Source organism: Gouania willdenowi, chromosome 21, assembly GCF_900634775.1.
Source record: "Gouania willdenowi chromosome 21, fGouWil2.1, whole genome shotgun sequence".
Taxonomy (NCBI): domain Eukaryota; kingdom Metazoa; phylum Chordata; class Actinopteri; order Blenniiformes; family Gobiesocidae; genus Gouania; species Gouania willdenowi.
In genome coordinates this window covers 4305952-4329929 of record NC_041064.1, presented here as the reverse complement: position 1 = coordinate 4329929, position 23978 = coordinate 4305952, and the positions used below count along the sequence as shown (strand labels likewise).

At 36.4% G+C, this 23978-nt stretch overlaps 1 protein-coding gene across 6 annotated transcripts in view; it reads left to right on the top strand.

Moving 5' to 3' along the window:
• The window catches only part of pard3bb (par-3 family cell polarity regulator beta b), a 257492-nt gene that overhangs the window by 50178 nt on the left and 183336 nt on the right, over positions 1–23978 (top strand). For all 6 annotated transcript variants that reach the window (XR_003672664.1, XM_028436419.1, XM_028436418.1 and 3 more), the window contains 2 exons: positions 10849–11017; positions 21369–21463. Coding sequence is in view for 5 of the 6 variants with exons in the window: in XM_028436419.1 (XP_028292220.1) it covers positions 10849–11017; positions 21369–21463 (264 nt within the window). In the remaining variant the exon portion in view is untranslated. The remainder of the gene's footprint in view (positions 1–10848; positions 11018–21368; positions 21464–23978) is intronic.

Here is a 23978-nt window from a genome sequence, read left to right as displayed (position 1 = left end):
TTGTTCTTGTTGGAGTTCTTATTATTTTTCGTTGGAACTCCTCCTAGGCTATTAATGCAGCACTAATGACACGTATGTCATATCATCGTGACAATGTCAAGGATGTGCAGTTGACCTTTTTATGGAGCCAAAATGTCAAGGTCGTGTTAAGTGTCAAAAACCATAATTTTCTATATCTCTACGAATATTTATCGTACAAGTTTGATGCTTACTTTATGAAAATCTGGAGTATTTTATTTAATTGGACCGAAGCTGTACGACCTATCAGTAAAAAGATCAAAGTACATGACGTCACAAAAAATTAAAACTAAATATTTTTTTCCCTATAACTTGGCCACTTGTACCATTGAACAATATTTCCTTTCAATGTGTGACCTTGACCTTCACTCAAGGTCAGTCTTCTGTTTTTCCTCCATTATTACTTTCAATTTAATTATTAAAAAGAACAAACTTGTCAACAAATCCAGATATTTTTTCAAATTGCCAAATATAACAGTTCTTGCCTATTTTTTTTAGTTTATTTTTGTTTGGGTTTTTTGTATTAATTTTGTATTTCTCTGCCTTTTTTGAAGCGTGATAACAATTATTCCCATTTTTAAACATTGGATTAGCAGACGAAGTGATGCTCGTGAACACCCTTTAATATCTTGAAGGGATATGCAAGTTGGAAGTGTTTTTTTTATTGTATTATTCTGTTTGACTGACTGCAGGACGTTTGGAAGTCACGAATCTGTCTGTGACTCTCTCGTTCCTCTGCTAAAGTTCAACATCTGTGTTTCTCATTCTTCACCATATCTCTCACACACACACACACACACACACACACACACACATCAATCTTCTCTCTCATGTCTGTTTTTGTCAGGTTTTCTCCTGCTCTGCTGAGAGTGAAGGTGAATGGAAATCAATAAATGGTGCCACTGAAACCAGCGTTCACACAAACACCTACACTATAGAGTCTCTACCTTTCCCTTTCCAGGCTGGAAAACTGCTGAGTGGCTGAATTTCATTCATCTATATTCTCGGTGCAGAGACAACAGCGTGCTAATTATTGAGTAGCTCAGCGACGGAGGGGTCGATCGGAGCAGGGGTCACACTCTGAGACGGGTGCAGATATTTTTGTCCTTGTCACGTCGCGTGGCATGCATGTTGATATTCTTGATCTTTGCTTTTCTCGTTCGACTTGTACGTTTTCATTTTGTTTCATCATTTTTCCCTGTTTATATGAATTTACTGGCTGTTGATGGTGAATGTGACAATACGATTCACAATTTTCATATCACGATACAATATATCCACATACTAAACAATATATTAGATTAGATTAGATTAGAGAAACTTTATTAATCCCTTATGGATAAACTTATTTACACACACAGTCCACAACATGATGTTAGAAGTACATGAAAATATATATATATTTTTTAAAGAAATATATCTTGCGTTATATCGCAATATCAGTAATTAAAAATTTCACCTTCACAAGTACAAAATGGTATGAACTGCAATTTATTTTGTTTTATTTTAACTTGCGAGAACAAGTAAAAGGTTAACTGTAATTCAAGTACGAAACATTGATTTTTTTTTCGAAAAAAGTTCAACTTTTGCTTTTACAACACAGTCAGATTCTATTAAGTTATTAAAATCTTAAAATAAAAAAGTAACCACATACATGTATAGAAGTGTTCAGTATGTTTTATGAAAATAAATTTCAATCAACTTCAGCTAAAATGCATTGAGGAGTGAGGTAGTCTAACAAGGTCTGATGGTGCGTTCACTGACACCTAGTGACTGGGCGTTTACGTGCTATGCTAATGTAAGCGCAATCAAATGTTTTTTTTTTTTTTTTGTTTTTGTTACAAAACATGATTAAAAAAAATTATTTGGATTTTTAATAATCATGCAGTGAAATATCACGTTATATCCCTCATCATCAGTTTCCGTAGATTTGACTTTTATTGGCAAACCTTCGATTTTTATCTTCATATTGTATTTTGAGTTCATTTTCATTATCGACACTTTATTCTTGATTTGTCAAAAAAAAAAATTCTTCATCAGAAATTAGCCCTAATCCTAACACTAACATGTATTTTGAACGGGATTATGGGTGGAATTGGACATTTTGGTTCGTTTGTTACACTTTATAGACATTCAATCACCTGTTTTCCAGTGAAAAACAGTGTGTAAATGTGTGATATTGTCCCAAAGCATGCATGTGAGGCTCTTCTGTGTCCTGTTAGTGCCCAATTTTAAATAAAGAGAGGTTTAAAAAAAAAAAATCTGATTACGTTTGATCATCTAGTTATGTCTACCCTTGCTGGGCTCAGGAAGCAGATCAAGTAAAGAAAAATGACACAGGGACTAAATCACCAAGTGATAGAATAGTGGAATTAAAGTGAGAACGCAGACTGAGTCAGTGAGTGTGGGTGTATGGGATTCATGTGTTAATCAATACTCTCTGAGTGTGGGTGCAGCCAGTTGCACACATGATGATTTACATCACATCATTCCAGGGGCTCTACTACCATTTGACAAAAAGATGTTTTGTGGAGAAGGTTAAAGTCAGAGGAAGAAATGCCAAATGAGAGCAAAGAAAACGGGGCGGGAGGCGTTCGGATGGAGAAACGAGAAGAAAGCGACGCCAGAGGGAAGAAAACAAGGCTAAGCAGGAAGATCTGCTGATGAAAGACAAAAAGAGCAAGTTGTTCATAGCCTCAGATGGAAGAGCCAACCAGCCTCAGGGGCCACTCAAGTTTTCTTTATCATCGGCATTATTATTTTTATCACCATCTCAGAAAAGATGTGTTTAAAAAAAATGAGCTTCATAGCTTTTGAGGGACTTTGAGGGTGGGGGGCCACTACTGTAGCCTTAAGAGACCCTGTACACGCAGTTAGCATTGTGTTGAGCTAGAGGGCGCTGTCAGTCAACCCTCTGTCATTGTGTGTGTGTGTGTTTGTGTGTGTGTGTGTGTGTGTGTGTGTGTGTGTGAGATCAGCATCAGAGAGAGTTTTGTCATTTTGAACCTGGAACAAACCTTTAATATCATGAATTTGTTGTTGTGTTCTCATCATTGCAGTTCATTTGCATTTCACTCAGAGGAAGTAGATGAATCTCAGACCAGTGTGTGTGTGTTTCCCTCACACATACACAGGTGTGTGTGTGTGTGATTTAATGCAGCCCCGTTGCTAAAGCTGTGCTGATGGAATTGTTATTGTTAAGGAAACCACCGATGCTCACGCACGTACATGCACGCTTTCTCTCTCCATGATCATGGCGTCTTATGCTAAGTGGTTGTGAGTACAAATCAAAGCTCATTGGTGCACGGATAGCTCCGGTGTGTTTAAAGATTACCGTGTGAATGTGTGTGTGTTATAGAAATGTAAGGCACAGACTCTGATGGAAGTGTGTTATTGATCAGCCCAAACTAATCAATCAGGACTCAATCGACCAAATTAAAAAGCATCGTTTGGAGAAGGATGGTAATGTAAGTGTGGCGACGTCACTTATATTGTGGATAGATATGATTTAACTCACCACTTACCATTTGATGTGTTCTTTAAAGCAGGGCTTCTCAATCTTGGGGTCAGAGCCCCATTTGGGGTCGCAAAACACTGGGATGGGGTCACCAGATGTCTTCATGAAACTAAGAATATTTTTTTTGTTTTAACAATTTGAGCTCATTTTTGTTTCTACACTACACCACAACTACACCAAACTTGTCATATTTTAACCCATTTTCATCACTTTTTCTTGCCATATTTTTGCTCCTTTTAAAACATTTTAGCTACGTTACTCCCATTTCTGACACTTCTCCATCAAATGTTTCTATTTTCAAGACATTTTTGGCACTTGTATAAACCCTTTCCACATAATGTTGTATATGTTGACCCATTTATGTCATTTCCTGCCTTTTTGAAGGAAAATTGCATGTAAAAGCATGCTGGTGAGCGCTTAATATAGAGGTGAAATTCACCATATCTCACCATATTAGGTCAGATTTAGCAAAATAATTGACATTTCCACCTCTTTGCGACCCGATAGTGGTGGAAAAAGTGTTTTTAAATGCGTGATATTGTCCCAAAACATGCATTTGAGATTGTAGTTTGTGTCATAGCGCAGGCTCCTCTTGTTTTGTAAAAAAAACTAAAAGGCACTTTAATTTTAGGAAGTAAAATTTAGTTTCACGGCTAATTTCCGTGATCATTGAAAATCAGACATAAATGACAGGAACATTAAAAAAAAAAAAAGGCACATGACCACAAAATAATACTACAAAAAAATTCAAACAAGATGAATTCAAAATGACTCCAAAAACACACAAAACAGCAACAAAATACACGCATAATGACTCAAAAACTCTCCAAAAGTACAGAAAACTACGCCCAAAACCCCACAAAACCTAAAAAATGACAAACATATAGACAAAAACAACTCCAAAAACACACAGCACAACTTCAACAATACTACATTTTAAAACTAATAAAATAACAAAACAATTACACAAAACTACTCCAAAAGTACACAACACTACTACAAAAATAATACTAATTGACTCCAAAATGACTCCAAAAACACACAAAGCACTAAAAAAATACACTAACGCCAAAAACACACAAAACACAACATCCCCCCCTCCCCCCCCACCAAACATCAAAAAATGACAGGAAAATGTACAAAATAAACAAAAACACAAAAGTCTTTATTTCTTGTATTAATGCCCAGATTGTCATTAATCTTTATGCTTAAATAAATGTTGATAACGTGCATCAGGAAAAAACAGAATATATCACATAAATGGTCATACAGAGCTTTTTTTTTAAAGCCTCAACCTAAATGCTATTAAATAATAAACACAAAATGACAAACAGAAACTGTAAATTAACCTTCAAAAAGTAATTTAAACAGCAGTTAAAATGACTGAACTGTGATTGCTTTAAAAAGTCAAATGTGGAAAAGGTGAGGCACTGTTTTCTGTTTGTAATGTACATCAAAATAAGGTGACACTCTATTACTCTCACAGTTTGGTTGTCATAGCAACAGCATACAGTATATTTAGAAATCAGACGTGGAGAAAACTTCACAAACGCAGGAAAAGAGTTGTTTACTAAATGTGTGCAAACAGTAGATTTATTAGTTCCATCTTAATGTGTTTTTTTGTCCATCTTTACCCAATGAAAACATTCAGTCAAACCTTCAAAACAAATGGATTAAACTTGACTTTACTTCAGGTTCATGTGACGTTTCTAGACCTAAGAAGTGGAAGCTCTAGAGGAATAAAAAGGCCTGTGAACACCAGGGTGTCAGTGAGACGATCAAAGTGAAACGTGATTTTGACAGATTGCTGTAAGTGGAAAACAGACGACAAAGAAAGAAACTAATTCACCAGGATCTTTTGCTTTGGAGTTTAACAAAGTCAGATGACAGAGAAGCTGATGGAAAAGGACAACGTTAGCTGTAAAAGTTTGATGAACATGTCTTTGGGTTTGGAAATGCAACAGTAAACATGTCAAATGTTCGCTTACATCATAAACTGTTCATCTGGATCCGTTTTTTTTGGAGCATTCAGGAGTTTACACGGCCCGAGATGCAGATTTAACCTGTGAGACGACTTAATAATACAAGAAAAAACTGATTTTTTTTTCTGTTTATCTGTAATTTTTCTTTCATTTAATATGTTTTTGTTGTTGTTTTGTGTATTTTTCTGTTATTTTGTATGTTTTTGGAGTAATTTTTTGTATTTTTTTATTAAATTTGGTATTTTTTATCTGATTTCTATGTGTTTTCTGATACGTTGTCATTGTTTTGTGTCTTTTTGTTATACTTTTCTGTTTTTCTGCTGTTTTGCATTTTTTTTTCATTTATTTTTGTATGTGCTTGAATTTTGATTTTTGTGTATTTTGGTTAACGTTTTGTATATTTTTCTGATTCTTTTGTATGTTTTTCGATTCTTTTGTAGTCATTTTGTATCAATTTTTGTTTGTGTTTTTGTAATTTTGTATATTTTTTGGTGTCATTTTCTTTATCCTGTTTTTTTATGTGTTTGAAGTAATTTTTGTGTATTTCTGTTATTGTTCTATATATTTCTCAATACTTTGTGTTTTTCTGATACTTCCATAGTCATTTTGTGTATTGTTGTTATCCTTTTGTGTTTTCCTGTGTATTTTGTATGTTTTTGGATTCATTTTTGTTTGGTTTGCATTTTGTGTATTTTGCGGAATTGTGTTTTTCTGAAACTTGCGTAGTCATTTTGTGTAATTCTGTTATCTGTTAATGTGTTTTTCTGTAAGTTTTTTGGAGTCATTTTCTGTACGTTTATTACATTTTTGTATGCATTTGAAGTATTTTTTTGTACTTCTGTTGTTGTTTTGTGTATTTCTCAATGTATTGTGTTTTTTTTAATATTGTGATGCCTTGGTGTTGTTCTGTGTTGCCATGTCTTGGTTGCCACGTTGGGTGTTTCCCGTGTGTGTTTGCCGCCCTGGGTCGATGTATGTGATTGTGACGTTTCCTTTTGTTGTGTCCTCACTCTCGCGTTAGTTCGTGGCGGGCGGGAGTAGAACGAGATTTAGATAAGTGTTGGCGGGAGGAGAAGTTAGTTCATGTCTGACAGTGTGGATGGTGTGTGTAACAACACTGTGTACGATTGTCCTGCTCTATAACCAGCAATTAAAAGCGACTTCTGACAAGACTTCAGTAATCCTTATTTCACGGCTCATCCACACTACAATACTTTTGTAGTTGTTTTCTGTATTTTTGTTATCTTTTTGTTTTTCTGTTATTTTGTGTGCTTCCAGTCATTTTTGTGTATTTCAGATTTGTTTCAATTTTGTACATTTTTCTGATATTTGGATCTTTTTCTGATACTTTTGTAGTCACTTTTTATCTGTTTCTCCTGTAATTTTGTATGTAATTTGCTGTACTTTTATCAATTTTTTTGTATGGTTTTGAAGTAGTTTTTTTGTGTATTTCTCTTATTGTTTCTTACTCATTTTGTGTATTTTAATTATCGTTTTGTTAATTTTTGTGTTTTGGGAGTAATTTATGTTGTGCACTGCACAAAATTAGAACAAGGGCCGTATGTGGCCCCCAGGTCACCAGTTGCTTATCACAGGGTTAGAGGAACAGGCTGATTGGTAAAAAAGTAGAAGAAAGTTCTAGTGATTCATGGATACTGTGATTGGAGCTGAATCCTGCTTTAGTGTTTTTAACAATAACTTCCTGATTATGTTAGAAATAATGTCTCTTTGTTCGGTGCTGAAGATAATAAAACACATAACGTAAGTTGTTTAAGACGAGACCTTCTGTTTGCCGTTGCCACGGTAACGCGTGCAGAAGTTGCTCCTAATGGAGGAGCAGCAGAGACAGATTTGGCTGCATTTAACTTTCTATTATGGGAGAATGGAGCCATCATTGGAGCAGCACTTGACTCTCAGCACTTTCAGACAATCTCCAGCCTCGGCTCTGCTTTTCGCTGTTGCTCTCTGACACCAAAAAAGGTTTTTTACCGTACAGCACATCTGTCAGTCTCCACAAACCTCTTTTACCTTCTTTTCTCTCTCCTCGCGGGCTCGGGTGATGCCATTTTTCTTTGGCAAGGCTTTCGAGGTAAATTTAACTCCTCACCCGTGTCATCTGATTGCATGTGTGTCTTTTTGTTCTGATTTTTAAATCAATAAGGGTTTCATAAAGGTTTTTTTTTTTCTTCTTTAGAAATTCTGCTGCCCCGCGGTTCACATTCTTATCAGAATACTCTTCATTTTCTCATTTGGAGACGCATGGACTTAAATGAAAATGGATGTGAGGCATTTTCTGTAATACAATAAAACTTCCCGTCCTCACCACAGTGTCCGTCTCTCATTCTCCTGTGCAATTGCTGTGTCTGCAAGGCAATGGTTTACAGCAATTCAGCAACACTTAACAGTGTGAGAAACTTTCAATCCTCTACATACGACCAGAAGAGATGAATTGCAACAGACTTTAAATGGCAGGGTAAGTTATTCAAAGAAAATGTAGTTAAAGACATCTCCTGGGTGGTGGTGCTTATTTAAAACTCAAGATTCAAAGAATTGTACAGTTTCACCGGAAGAATCCACAGGTAAGTCATGTTGTACTCAAGGCCACACTATCAAAGACCAAGACTTGCTTGCCACCAGACAATACCAAGACCATGACATGGTTAAACAGTTTAAGATAATTCTTTTAGCTTTTTTTTCTCCAGATGATCTTCTTTAGAGTAACTGCTTCCCTTTGGTTCACATTCTTATCAGAATACTCTTCATTTTCTGATTTGGAGACACATGGACTTAAATGAAAATGGATGTGAGGCATTTTCTGTAATACAATAAAACTTCCCCAAGGCAGCAACATTTAACAGTGTGAGAAACTTTCCATCCTCTACGTACGACCAGAAGAGATGAATTGCAACAGACTTTAAATGGCAGGGTAAGTTATTCAAAGAAAATGTAGTTAAAGACAACTCCTGGGTGGCAATGCTTTATTTTAACAAAAGACCCAAAGAATTGTACAGTTTCACAGGAAAAATCGACAGGTAAGTTGCTTTGGGCTAGACCTAAGACTTGCTGGAGACCACAATGCACCAAGATGTTTGGGAGTCAAGACCAACATAATACAAACCAATTTAAAAACCTGACATGGTTGAACAGTTTAAGATGGTTCTATCTATGTTTTAGTTTTCTTTTAAAGACATTTGACAGACAAAAACAAGGTGTCTGCACCTTTTTTAAAGCACAACATGAGCAATCTCAAAATCTGACTAATTTTTTCAACTAAATTCTTACACAAAAAAATCTTTGTATCTATAATAGCCATTGGTAGGTAGGTAGAATAACTATCAGTATAGTTTATTTGTCAGGTGAATGAGGGCTAAAGTAAGTGGTCAAATTACAACATGGGTTAATCAGAAATATTTCCAAGTGCTTCTCATCACGTTAATTAAAATGAACAGTATCAGATTAGAGATCAGAGTGGGTCCCGAGTCCAGCCAGGTCAGGACCACGACAATATCGTGTAAAAATGTCTTAGAGTCCAAGACAAGACCAAATCTGCCAAAATGTGGTCTCTAGACCCGTCTTGAGACCAAGAAATGGCAAATGAAATCAACAAGTTAGGCTGCTTTTTTAAAAATAATTTTCTGTTGATTCTTCACCTTTACTTTGAAAGTTCTAAAAACATTTGAAGTGAGAAAGTGACCAAGTAGAATATCAACATGTGCTCATTTGATCCATAAAACTCATCGACATTTCAGAGATTTTCTGAAACCCTCCATTGTGCTACTGACAAAACTTCCTGTTAACTTCAAAACAAGAGCCCTATTTACAAAAGCGTTAAAAAAAAAACTAATGGAAGACACAAACCGATGCTTTTGTTTTGAAAAGGGGATGTTTGATTTTTATATTGAAGTTGGTCCTAGGACTATTTTACATTCCACTCACAATGCATCATGGGACGAGTACGACTAATGTGCCCACTGTGCGTACTATCAAAAGTGTTCCCATACAGTATACATCCATGTATTTCTCACGTACTCAATCTATCCATACTATCTAATGTGAACGCACTACATACTCATTTTGACATCAGACTTACTATGTACGACATTTCAAACACAGCCAAAGATTCACTACAGTTTTAGATGTATCTACAATTGCCTCTCTCTCCTCAATGTCTGTATGTCGGTGTATTTATTTTTGGACACTGCAGTGCTGCTAGCTTACTACGCTAACTCTCCATCAGATCTTTTTTACCAGGTTGAAACCAGAGTCTGCTTTTTGTTCCACCCAACAGCACAATTCTTCTCAGTGACTTTTTTGATTTCAGAAAACGAATCAAACCTGAATATCCTGAAGTAAAACCATGAGATTCAAGCTCTAGCAAATGTGTTCACATGAACTGATATTGAGAAGTTGAAGTCTTGTGCTGTAACGAGGTCACTGTCGGTCACTGTCGGGCGTCCAATCACGGATGTTTCTTGTGTGTAAGAGATGAAGCTTGTGCTGGTCATCGGTGCGTTCCAGTCCAACAGGAAGCCTCTGGCTTTACTGGTAAAGTCCCCTTTCTTTACTGGGACACATGTATTCAGCTGTGACATGGAGCCCCCTAGAACAGTGTGTGCTCATGTTGGGTCAAACTCAGACAGATTCCACTATATAATGTGACTAGAGCGTTAGTTGGTAAATACACACTGAGTGACAGGAATGCTGGGCTCCTTGGACGTACTCTATGGAGTCCTCATACACAAGGTAAAGCACGTGTTGACTGGTTGTGTTTGAGCAGAGAAAAGTTTATTTTACTGGACACGTTGCTTATTTTATTGGAAAGATGAATACATTTATCCTGTGAAGTAAGGCTGCACAATTTTAGCTAAAAATCAAGATTTTTTTACTTTGAAAACTCAGATTACATTTTTTTTCCCCCTTTAAAAAAACAAAAATAAGACACTGGTTTTAAGTATTGCAAGTATTTTCTTCTGCAACTGCAAATCTTTAACAAAGAATGTTAAATCCCCTGTGGGTTTGATAAAATAACAAAAAATGAATCTCAGCGGTAGAAAAAAGCCTCACACAAATGAGTGTGTAGTGGGGTTTATCACGTTAAACATGCATTTTAACTTGTTTTTTAAAAGTTTGTAAAGGGAGAAGACTCTCTTTCTCTCTCTTTTTAAAAATCCCCCTCAGTAAATAATCGGGTTTTGATTTTATATCGATTAATGGTTTTAAACCTTTTTACGTCAGCTTTAATAAACAGCCACAGCTTGTGAAATATATACAGGAAAATGTGAAAGAGTAACAGGTTTCTTTGGTGTTGTTGTGATTCCTATGTGTTTTTAGCTGATGGCTGTGTATGAGGAGAAGGAAGCCCAGCAGAGGGGCGTGGCCAACACGAGCCTAGCGCCCAGCCCTGACCACCACCACCAGCATCACCAGCGAGCAGAGCTTCCTGTTTTCCAGCCAATCACAGGAGGAGAGATTGAAGTCACTTCATCCGCCCTGAAGTCCAGTGAGTAGCTTCTATTGCTCTACTTCAACAAGGTAGTTCCCATGCTTTTTCTGCTGCGCCCCCTTTGACCAACAAAAAAATCTACGGACCCCCATCGCGACAAAATGTCCAAATAATGGTTCAAGAAAAGGGAACTTTTTATTTTTATTTAAAGAAATCGTTGACTATACTTCAAATCTCATAAAAATTTAAAAAAAGGTTTAGCGAGGCCATTTTCTAGCGCCCGACAGACACCCCCCAGTTTGGGAACCACTCGTTTAACAAACCCCTTTGGTTTTTCACATTATTTATCTATTGTGACCTTAAAGAGAAACAGTGCTATGCTTATGTTAATTTACTTTTGTCAGAAATATTACATTTAATACTATTATATTACGATTTGTGTAGAAAAGTGATTTCTTTTTTAAAAACGACATAAAAATTATACTTTCATTTTTTTTCAAGGAACCGATCACAATTATTCATATTTTTTTTTTACCTTTTATAAGCCCCAAGACATTTTTTTAGATTACTGCTGTATTGATCGTACAACATCATAATTTGCTCGATTAAAGGTTTAGCATTAATAACATTGGAATTCATCCCAAATAATTTGTTTTCTGACCCTCAAAAAGAATAATAGAATAATGTATCGTTTCATGATATGTCGCAATGTATTTATTTATTTGTATTTATTTATTTATAATTTGGTGACTACATTTGAAACCAATATTTTTCAGCAGAATTGACTTTTTTATAAATAAAGGACCCTAGTCAGAAATGGGAGTTTTTAAAGGGCTTATTAACACAAATACTACCAACTGAAGGAAACCAAATTGAAACAAAATAGGGAGCATGAGGCACCAACGCCACAAAAACCTCTAGTTTACCAAAAGGTCAAAACTCTAAACATGTATTAAAATAAGCTTTACATTGCTGTTTTTAACACTTTATTAGTATAACATGTGTATGGTGGAGTGTGCCTCCCCTCCCCCTCCCTCTCTACCTCATTACTGATCTAACTCAGGTGTTCAGCTGGGACAGGAAACAGAAAGGCCAGAGATGAGATGATATCAGAGGCCACCAGTCGTTACATTTCCATCAGTCTGACTCTGTTAATCTTTGTTTTCACTCATGTTGGATGTAAACTCTTGTTTCTCTTGCCTCTGGAAACCATCAGAAGTGAGTCTGGCTGCTCTACATTTCTATAGGCCAAGGTTTCTTTCTCCTCATGTGCTGACATGGACCATGACAGGTTAGCGTTGTCGGCTAACCTTACACTTAACCTAGAGCTCAGCTGGGAGCTTATTTCAATTCATTGTTGAGACAGAATAAAGAAAAAATCCAGTTTATTACTGTAACAAAAAAACAACTGTTTAATTAACAAGTAGTGGCTGACTTTGAAACAACCATTCATCATTAGATTGTTCAGATTCATTTGAACAAAAAGTAAAATGGATCTTTCATTGATATCCATGATTGGATATGACATAAAATTAATTTTATTTAATAAACTGAAGAAATTAGGAATACTTTAAGTAAATATTCGTTTTTTTTTTTAACTCAAGATGCACAGATGACAGGAAGTTAGTCTGGTGGAATTGTTGTGTCAAAAAACGTAAGAAGGGTATTAACTCCAGAAAAAATAATTGCGCGCTTCTCATTTTCGAACTTCATCAAGGTATTGATACCCTGAAGCTACACATTGAATGTGGTTATCGTATCTTGAACGGTTTCTGAGAAAAGCTGTCCCCTTTGACATGGACAAGGACGGACGAACGCATGGACGGACGATGTGTATAGAGTACTGATATATTCTACTCAAGTTGAAGTACTGTTACTTGATTCAAATTGTACTCAAGTACAGGAAAATGATATATAAAATACTCAACTACAAGTTAAAAATAGTACTCAAACTAAAAGTTAATAGTTACTTTAACCCCCCATGTTTATTTTTATTAATAAATCTTGCCACGGTTCCCTTACATACAGTAAACATGTCCTGTATAAACATAAAAAGGAAGAGACAAAATTTACCACAATTAAAACTTACTTTATTTTCCACAAAGGACATATGTATAAAATAAAAGGTTTGTCAAAATGTACAACTCTTTTTAAAATAAAACAAAGTATAGATACATTTATAAACTCTAAAACTAAGAAAATAACCAGCATTCAATGCTGTTTTGGCACCTTGCATTACGTTTATTACATTTAATTTGATTGGTCGGCTATGATGTGATGCGTTTGTTGTCTGGTCATTTTTTTTTATCATTTTCAAACAACAAATAATAATTTACTCAGTAACGGTTGGGTGTAGACATTTACTTACTTCTTTACTTACTTCTTTAGAAACATACTTAAGTACAAGTAAAGTTACTGATTTAGAAAAATACTGAAAAATGCATAAAAGCAACTCACTTACAGTAATGTGAGTACTTGTAATTTGTTACTTTCCTCTACATGTATTATTGCTATTTGGTTTAGCTAAACCCCAAAGATGAATGCGTGCTTTAAATCTAGATATGATATGACAAAATCACCAGGATGTGCACTTTTAACTACTCACCTGGAGAAGTATTGGCTTTGATTTACTCTGCAGACAAAGGTCACATGATGACGGGCAGCAGAGTAATGAAAGCAAGATGGTAGCGGCTCAAACCTCGTCATTCCTGCGTCTGAGAGGATGAAACGACTCTAAAGAAACGGGAAGAAAGACGTATGTGTCTGGTAACTGTTACCTGACCCAGACCCATGCTTTATCTCCCTCTCCTACTTTTTTATTTTTTATTTTTTATTTTCCTACTCCCGTGTCTGTGTTACATCAAGTCCAGCGTCTGTTTTCTCTGTGTACTGTACGAGTGAGAACGAGCTGTCACACTCACTTGTCGACATTTAATTTTCGCTTCAACAAAAACAAACCTGGTGTTTGATGGATTCTGTTTATGCTCAAGATTTAAACAAAGGAATAGTTAAACACACTTTAAACGTCCTTTTAAACCACCAGTGCTGATGCTCCTGCGTAGGCTGGGCGATATATCGAGACTCAAGATATATCGAGTTTTCTATTTTGACGATATAGAAAATGACAGTATTGCTTATTGATGTATTTATATTTTATTGCCTAATTTGTATAAAAATACTCATTTTAGGAGTCGCTGCTTTTGCTACTTCTCAGAACAGCACAGTTAGATGGATTACTGAGACCTTTCCCTAAACAAACTACACACAACAGAATCACTCACACGTGCTGTCCCTTACAGGAGAAAAAGCCAAAAGTGGCACATATTGTTCAGCTGTTTGTTAATAGTCCCATTGTGTATTTTTTCCTGATTTGGCTATTTTGTTGTCCTATACTGTATTTTTACTGTTCTTTAGTATATTTTTCTGTAATTTTGGATGTCTTTCTGAGTCGTTTTGTGTATTTTTTGGTATTTCTGTTGTTCTTGGATTTTTCCTGTGTATTTTTCTCTTTTTTGTATTTTTGTTGTCCTATTTTTGTGTCTATTTTTTCTCCTTTTGTGTATGTTGTTGTCCTGTTACATTTTTCTCTTTAATTGTGTTTTTGTAGAAATGTTTTGTTTATTTTTTTGGTGTCATTTTTTTGTGCTTTTAATTTGGGTACGCTACTTTCCCATGTTTGTAATACACTCAAGTTTTCCTTTTTTTTTAAAATTTTTTTTACTTAAAGCAGCGTGATGTTATTTTAGCCTGTGCGGCATCTTTAATCAGCAAATTTAACCCTGAATAATCTTCCTTGCAAGACTTTATTTGATTTAAAACTATCGAGATTCATATCGTATACCGCCATTTTGAGAAAAAATATGGAAATATGAATTTTACTCCATATCACCCAGCCCTACTTTTGTGATAATTATGTTTACTCTGCAATAATAAGAACACATTTAAGGTTCTATATTAATACGTTCTACAATCACAGAAATCCTCCTTTGGTGTTTGACAGGAAGTTGAGTCTGTTTCAGTGTAGTGGGCTGTCAGTGGAGATTAGAGGTAACGGAGCTCTGCAGACTGTCACCGTCTGTAGAAGGTACCGGTAAAGTGCCAACGCTCTGGCTTTTAGTCCAACCACTCGTCTCTGTTTGTCCCTCACCGTGTGTTACATTACCGTCAGGCTTTTAAAAGGCAGCTCTTTCTTCTTCAGTTTCTGACACTGAACTCTTTATTTTTTTACAGCCTTTGGTTCATTTATACAACACACTCAACGAAGACCATAAAAACCTTTGTTTAATCTGACGAGTTATTTGCAAAAGTCGACAATTAGGAAGATACTTTAAAGTCTGTGTAAAGCAAATTCAGCCATTTTCTTCTAAACACATTAAATAGGCCATAAATAAATTCCTTAAAACATGTAAAAAGCCATTTAACCATTTAGAAGCTTCACAATCTGTTTTTCCAATGTATTTGTTCAGGATTTAATGGCGGGTCAGAAATCATAGTATTTTTGCGGTTAAAAAAAAAAGAAGCGATAACATGATTAGTTTTTTTTTTTAGCGCGTTAATTTTTCCTGTAATTCATTAATTGCAATAAACGCGTTAAAGTGACACCCCTAATCATGGTATACATTGCGATATATCGCGATATCAATAATTACAAATTTCAAGTACAAAATGGTATTAAATAAAATGTATTAATTTTTTAATGGTAAATAGTAACTAACTGTAATTAAAAAACAATATCAAAAACAAGTGGCATGTTTATCAAACTGTCATATTACATTTTTTTAAAAAGTTAAACTTTTAAAACATCTATAAAAGTGTTCAGTATGTTTTATGAAAATAAAGTGTAATCAACCTTCAAACTAAAATGCATTGAAGAGTGATGTAGTTTAACAAGGTCTGATGGTGCGTTCACTGACATCTAGTGACCGGACATTTACGTGCTATGCATATGTTAGCGCAATTAAATCGTTTCTTTTGTTAAAAACACGATTTTTAAAAAGCGCGTTAGACATTTTTTTTGATCATTACGATAATCGCACTGTGAAATATCACGATATATTGCTGATTTACTAAATTACTCATGTAGAGCCGCTGACGTTCAGCTTAAAAATTTACCAATTTACCATTTACTTTCAGGGTTTAGCCATTTATGTGTCAAGTTTTGTTTCCGTTTAAAGTGTAAGTCCACCCTAAAGCCACTTTTTTCTGCTGAATATATACATCTATGACGAGTTATGAAGTGATGTAGTTTATTGATCCCTAGTCCCACTCTTCACATTTTAGTCAAAGTATTTAAATTTAGTGTGAATGTCCTCTATGGGTTGAAGGCCAGCTATTGCAATTAAAATTTGGTTAATTTCATGTAATTTCAACAAATTTTCACGTCTCACAAAATTCTGAAATTTCTACCAATTGATCTGTAATTATTCAATAGTCACACTGTAGATTTTTAGTTTAATCGTATGAATACGTATTTGAGATATGAACATTTAGTGAGGGGGGGGGAGGGGGGTGTATGTGTCAATTTTCATGCATCCTTATTTTTGTTCCATATCCAGCTTCCAATATTTCAGGAACTACATAACATGGGAAATTGAAGTATGGCATAGTAATACAGCTCCACCTACTCTCTCAGAATATATAAAAAGATCTGCTATACATCCTATCAGGTAGACATGCTAGCCCCTCAAAATAGTAAAAAAAAGTGTCTGTTTGGGTCTGGAACATGTTTGGGCCTTCAGTAAAAAACATAATTTGATCAGCTTTGAGTTATGAACATAGACTGTTCACATCACTAATGATTAGTCACATGTGTGTATATATATATATATATATATTGGTTCTTGGGTGATAGTCTCTGAAAATCTGTACAAACAATGTGTATTACTATTTTCCCTCAATCTGCATAATCCCTATCCCCACCATGTCTCATCATAGTAACTAAAACAGTTAACACTCTTTGCATTTTTATCTGTATCTTTGACATTTTTTTGTAGATTTCTTTGAGCCTTGTTCAATATCTACTCCCTTAAGTCGTTTTTTATCACCGTCTGCAGTCGCCCATTTGTACCGCTCTTGCCCTTATTCATCTGTCCTTTTTCATTGCCTTTTTGACGAGAAGAATCAATCACGGGGTTTGATGTAATCCATATCCTCCGCCTGTCTTAAGAGCACCAAGGGTCCATTTTGTGACGATCAATATATGACCCCGCAAATGTCATTTGGCATGTCTTCTGAGTAGTAGTCCAACCATATAGGATTCCCTCCACCTCTGCCTTTCTATTCCCCATTGAACAGTAAGACGCTAACATGACAGTGTTCTTAATGTAGATATAGATTGATGGTTTCTATGTGCGGGGGGAAGTGGAGCTGAGGTTAGAGAGTGTACCACACAGATAATGGTAATGCGACCACTTATAAATCTTATTTATTTACGTAGCTTTTTTTTGCAGTGTTGACTTTTCCACTCAATTATAGGGAGCGTTTGCGGCCGTGTGCTGGATTTCATTTATCAGTTTGAGGTAAATGATGATTTTATGCAGAAAGGCTGATGAGATGCGAGGCAGATGCTGTCATACGTTACCTCCTTATACATACAGGCCTGCCGAGCAGACACTTATTGGCCATTTAGATGCATCAACACCCGTGTGGTCTCAAGTAATATGCAGGAAAAGGGGGACGATACATTAACTTCGGGAATCAGTTTAGGATGTAGTCAACGGCTAAAAAACACCACATAAAAAATGGTGGCTGTGCTAGCTCGTGGTTCGCCGTGGTGCATTTTTAGCAGCTCTGATTTACCTTTTTTAAACTTAAAGTGTCGACTTCACTATAGTTGCTTAAATCACCCGTGGTTAGTCGCTTGAAGATAGCTGAGCTTTTTGCTCGTTTTTCCAAAGCCCGTTTCCGGTTCAGTTTTCTTTTTCAGAATCAGAGTTTAAAACAATACAAGGAATGTGATTTGGTTTTCACATAAAACATGGCTGATCCTACCACTGTTAGTAGTAGAGTTGACATGATATTAAAATGAGTAACCACGATACTATACCAGACAAAGTATCACGGTTCCGGGTAATATCGCAATACTGAAGCCTTTTTTTAATATTGTTTTTATGAACTCCAATGTATTTGTACAAGTTAGAAATACTTATTAATTACTTGTAGTGTTGTTTGGTGCATCATAAGAGTACATGAATAAAATCATTAAAAACAAATAAATGAAGTTAGAATTCATATGGTTGAAAATAAAAAAATAATCATTCAGTTTGCACATCAATTTATGTTTAACTAATATAAATAATCAACTTAGGATAACAAATCCACTGTCTTTAAAAAAATATATATATATTTGACAATAATGCTTCTTCTCCAACATAATAAACCATAGAGGATAAAATACAATAAACAGGAACTGATTCCCTGTGAAAATTATATTTGTATGCATTTTCTGGGTGATATCACTGGTGTTTTATGAGATTGGATGTGTTCCCTCCTTTGGCTCCTATAGCTTGGTGACAGCGCCTGCACAGTAGATCTCCTATTGCTTTACAGTCTCTGCCTCGTTTAAAGCCAAAATAGTTCCAAACGGGACTTTTGGAGTTTTGGAGCCGGGAGGAGAGTAGAGGCAGCTGCTATGTAGCGAAACTGGCACCGGTAGTATCGTAATCCACGGTAGTACCGTCATGTAGAATTTCTAGTACAGTAAGAACCGTTACAATTTGGCACCGCGGGGTTCCGTGTGGGTATCATGCAGCTATAATTGGTAATACTTGTACAAAATCCAGAAACAGCGGAAAGCTAGACGCAGTATTTTATTTTATATTGCGGTTGCGATAAAAAGGAACACAGGACCACAATTACACTTTTCTCATGTTTCTCGAGAGACGTGATGACCGGGTAAGTGACATAAGGAGAAAGTCATTGCTGACTGGATGTCGCGACATAGCGCCACTCAAAGTGACTTGAAAAGTTTCAAATGTGAGCGACTTCCAGCGACTTAGATCACGCAATTGAGTGTCTGGAATTGTATGAGTTGCCGCTTGAAAGGAGGTCGCTTGACGTTGCGTGATTTACATTGATTTTAAATGTAATCTAGTCATCAGTCGCTGACATCGGCCATGAGTCGCTTGAACATAGTTGCGCTTTTTTCTCGATTCTTCGCTCTTTCCTCACTGTTTCTCCAGTGACGTGATGACCAGGGAAGTGACGTTTGGAGAAACTCATTGTTGATTGGATGTCGCGACACAGCGTCACTCGAACTTGCTTGAAAAGTTAAAAAAATTCCACTTTGAGCGACTTCCAGCAGCTCAGATCTCGCGATTGAGTCGCTAGAATCGCACAAGTCACGTTGTTTGAAAGGAGGTCGCGTGATGTTGCGTCAAGTGATGCTTGATTTTAAATGTAATCTCCTCACCAGAGTTGCTGAAGTTGCATTCAATGTGAACACACCTTTAAAGTGCGTTCACACTGAATGCGACTTCAGTGACTATAGTTGTTTAAATTTAAATCGCCCATGATGAGTCGCTTTAACATAGTCGCGCTTTTTGTTCACTTCATCGCTCTTACCTCCATGTTTCTTCAGTGAAGTGACGTAGGGAGAAAGTCATTGCCGATTGGATGTTGCGACAGCGTCACTTGCTTGAAAAGTTTGAACTTGGAGCGACTTCTAATTCCAGTCACTGGAATTGCACACGTTGCGTCGTTGGAAGGGAGTTGGCGTCATTTACATTGATTTTGAATGTAATCCAGTCACCAGAGTCGCTGAAGTTGCTTTTGTTGTTAATGCACCTCTATACCCATTTCTGTGTCACGTTACACTTATTCATTTCATTTCTGTTTCATCATCTTTCCCTGTTTAGATGACTTTACTGGCTATTAAACTTCCCAAAATTGTACCAAACATGCAATACAGGAAGCTGGGAGGGTTACGCTAGACACTCGGCCACGCGTTTTACGGGAAAAGTAACATGAAAATGCACAATATGGTCCCAAAATATCCAAGAGTGTTAAGTCCATGTCAAATAGTTTTCTTTGATACCTTCAGTTGAGGCACTCTGTGAGGACTCCGCGAGACACACTTAATAAACTTGATCAAGAGTTTGGATCAATGATGGTATAAAAAGAGGACCAGCACTTGAAATAGCGGAAGATATTTGGGAAATTGTAAATAAATCAATATTTTATACTTAATTGTACTGTTTTAGGTGGTTATTCTGACCGCTGAGCATTTAAACAATGCTATCATTAGTCTAGCTCTTTTAAAGATATACTTATCAGAAACTCTATTGTCTGAAGTGTCAGCTCAGCAAAAACCTTGCTATGAATACTCAGGTTATGAAGTGTCAGCATTGGACGGTTTATGAGAAGTTGTACTCGTGAACCATTTCCTTTTATTGTCACATCAGTCACAGCTGAGATTTCTTTGAGTTTCATAACATCTCAGCCGTGAGATTATACCTCGTTGGCTGACAATCGTCCTGCTTTGATGGTCATGAAATACGGCGACGCACTTTGTAGTGTGGCACCAGTAGTTTATTTAATGTTGCTTTCCATTGTCAACAGAGAATTATTATTAGACATGAGTCCTGCTGACCTGTGGTTAGTGTCAGAAGAGCATCAGCTAGCTACTCATCAAACGTGACTATAAAGACGTTGATTGGAACTTACAAAGTTGAATCTCTTACTGTGTTTCCTTTACAGTTTTTTTTGCAAAATAAAAGCGATATTTGTAAAATTTTGACAAAGTATAATTGCACTTTGAACGTGTTTCCATTGAAGGTTGTTTTGGAGCCTTGTAACACACTGTAAATGGACGCTCCAGACCTTATAACATTCTGCATTCCTTTGTTGTTTCACGTCTAAAGTAGCAATAATAATTTTTAAGTATAATGCTAAGAAATGTCTCAGTCTCCTCTTTTGTCCACACTTAATGTGCCATGTTTTCTGATTTTGGGTACATTTTGAGGAAAATTTGAGGGTTCTTTGAACAATTTCAGATTATAAATGACTGCCGTCATGTGATATAAGAACTGGAAACCTGAGTTCTGCAAATATTGTGGATTTTAATTGATTTTTTGCATTGGGAGGGTCTGAGATATCTACAGCTGAATTAGTTGGTCATTTACTAAATGTTTTTTTCCATCATTTTTACTCTTGAACGGGCCGAATGTGATGTTCTAAAAATGCCGGATCTGACACGTGACTTAACAGAATCAGAATCTGTTGTAGAAGCAAAAGTTAAACATTTACGAAAAAATTTAATCAGACAGTTTGATAAACATACCACTAGTTTTTGATTTTGCTACTGGAATTACAGTTAGTTACCATTTACTTGTTCTCGTAAGTTTGCATTTCCAAGGCTAATGGAAACTGTCCTTACATTTGATGACTTGCTTTGGTGTGCTCCTTACAGACACGCCCCTCCTGGTGAGAAGCAGCAGCGACTCAGCCCTCAACCCCCTGCCAGCGGACCCTGAACACTCCTTTAGTGCCGACACCACAGCACTGGTAGGAAGAGCCCGTATTAAATGTCTCCATGTGATAATAGACTTATAATTAAAGTAGACATTAGCCCTACAGCTCAATCAATTTCATCCTGTCCACCCTGTTTATGAGGAAAGCCTTTCTTGTTGAGACAAGATAAGAGGTTTTATTACCTCGACATGTTTTTATTGTCGTCAACGGGAACGCTGCAGAAGGCTAACAAGCAAACCTGGTGTTACAGTTCATGCATCTACTTTAGTATACAGTCTGTGTTCATGGTGTGATGTTTGTTTATTTCAGTTCGTGGTATTCTTTGTCTGTTTTACTTTGGGAAACACTTATAGTTTATGCTTATACGCTGCCTGAAAATGCTCTCATTTTAACATGACGTTACAGCAGAATCATCCTTTTCAGTTTCAGGATTTCAGTCCTTCAGCAACTAATGGAGATTTGATCATTACAAATAGTTTTAGTGATCAATCAGATTTAAGGCTGTGTTGTAAACAAACTAACGTACTACTCATACCGAGTCTGACGGCAAAATTAGTATGTAAAACAGACATGAGCAACTGGCGGCCCGGGAGCCACATGTGGCCCTCAGTCGAATTTCTTACGGCCCCCAAAGCAAATCCCTAAAATTGTAATTCACTAAGTTGGAAGGAATATGAAGTCCACAACAGTGCACAAAATAACTCACTTAACACACAAATCAGCAGCAAAATGCACAAAAAAGTCAAAAAATAACAATAACAACCACTCAAACAAAAATGAGAACAAAAACACACAAAACAACACATTACAGAATAGCTCCAAAGACACACCAGTTGTTAACAAAATGACAGGAAAATATAGAAAACAACAAAAATACAGTGTCCCCAAAAAGGCAAAAATCGACAACAAAAAGGCAGAAAATGAGAGAAAAAATACAAGAACATACATTTTGTTGCCCTGTTTCTCTGTAACATGTGCAATGACAAAGTTGATTCATAATATAAGAAAAACACACATGAGGACTGAAGCTAAAAATCAAACATCCCCTTTTCAAAACAAAAGCATCTCTTCTTGTCTTCCATTAGTTTTTTTAAAGTTGCAGTGTCATGCTATTTTTCATCTCCATTTGTTCTAAGAACCCCAACAACATAGTATTTCAGGTTTATTTTCCCAAACTCTCCTGTTTTCTGGAGTTTTAGCCCTCTGAAAAGTGACTTCCGGAACAATTCCAAAAAACGGGCTGATTTGCGGCCTACTTATGCATATTCATGAGTGGGCGTGTCTGTAGACGCTGTCCACACACTCTTGTTGTTGTTTTCATCCAAAAAAACTGCACATTACAGAAAAACTCATGGCTATTTAAGCGGTTATTGTGATTGTGAGTCAGAAAATGACTGCTCCACGGTGTGTGCGCAGCGCGCCAGTGTTATGTCTGCAGAGCCGGAGCAGCAGAGGAGTTCAAAAACACTTCAAACGCTTACCGAAGCTAAGTCACTTTTTTTTCATCATCTCCTCTAGTGATTACAGGAATAGTCCATTCAAGGTGAGAGTCCACTGTTTTGTCCAATCGCTGCGTGGAATTGTGTCACAGACTCCTATCACTGCTCAGAGGAGGTCGGCCTAAGAAAATGACTCCTTTGGTTACGTAACAACAGGAGCTGAATCTGAACAGCCTGTACTATCTCCATTTTACCAGTGGGTGGGCTGCAGAGACCATGCAGGAATCACTTGTTTTCCTCATTCTGGGAGTTGGCAGGCTCAGGGAGGACCAGTTTATAGATGTAGAGACAAGAAATAATGTTTTTCATAACATTGAACACTTTTGTAAATAATGCTCTTGTTTTGAAGTTCATCGGAAGTTTTGTCAGTAGTCTCTGAAAAATCTCTGAAATGCGAGAATGAAACGTGAGTTTTTATGGATGAAATGAGAACATGTTGATATTCTACTTGGTCACTTTCTCACTTCAAAGGTTTTCAGAACTTTCAAAGTAAAGGTGGAGAATCAACAGAGATATTTAGCCTCAGTGTGAACAAGGTTTTTAACGCTGTAGGTTCTAAATGCATCTTGGGAAACTTAGAAGTATACTTCAGTGGGAACGCTCATCATCCTAATCATACTTATAGTATATAGTCATTGAGTTTATAATAATAATAATAATAATAATGCATCAATTTTATATAGCGCTTTATCATAGACACTCAAAGTCGCTTTACAGAATTAAGGGATTATTCTTTCTCTCCACACTCAGTGGTGGTAAGCTACTATTGTAGCCACAGCTGCCCTGGGGCAGTGTATAGTACGTTAGTGTGACCTTTCCAACACAGCCACAGCATACTGTATCTATAGACATGCATCCTTTGAATGATATTTTACATGGATGTCCAACTTTTGAAGATATTGATCGTCTTTGATGAGTCATCATGGGCACCATGAGCTGTGGTAACCCGATAGACATATTCTCATTGAATATGCTCAGCACATTAGGACTCCAGAGGGAAAAACATGTTGATTGTGACGACCCCGTGACCTTTAATGGGGAAACATTTG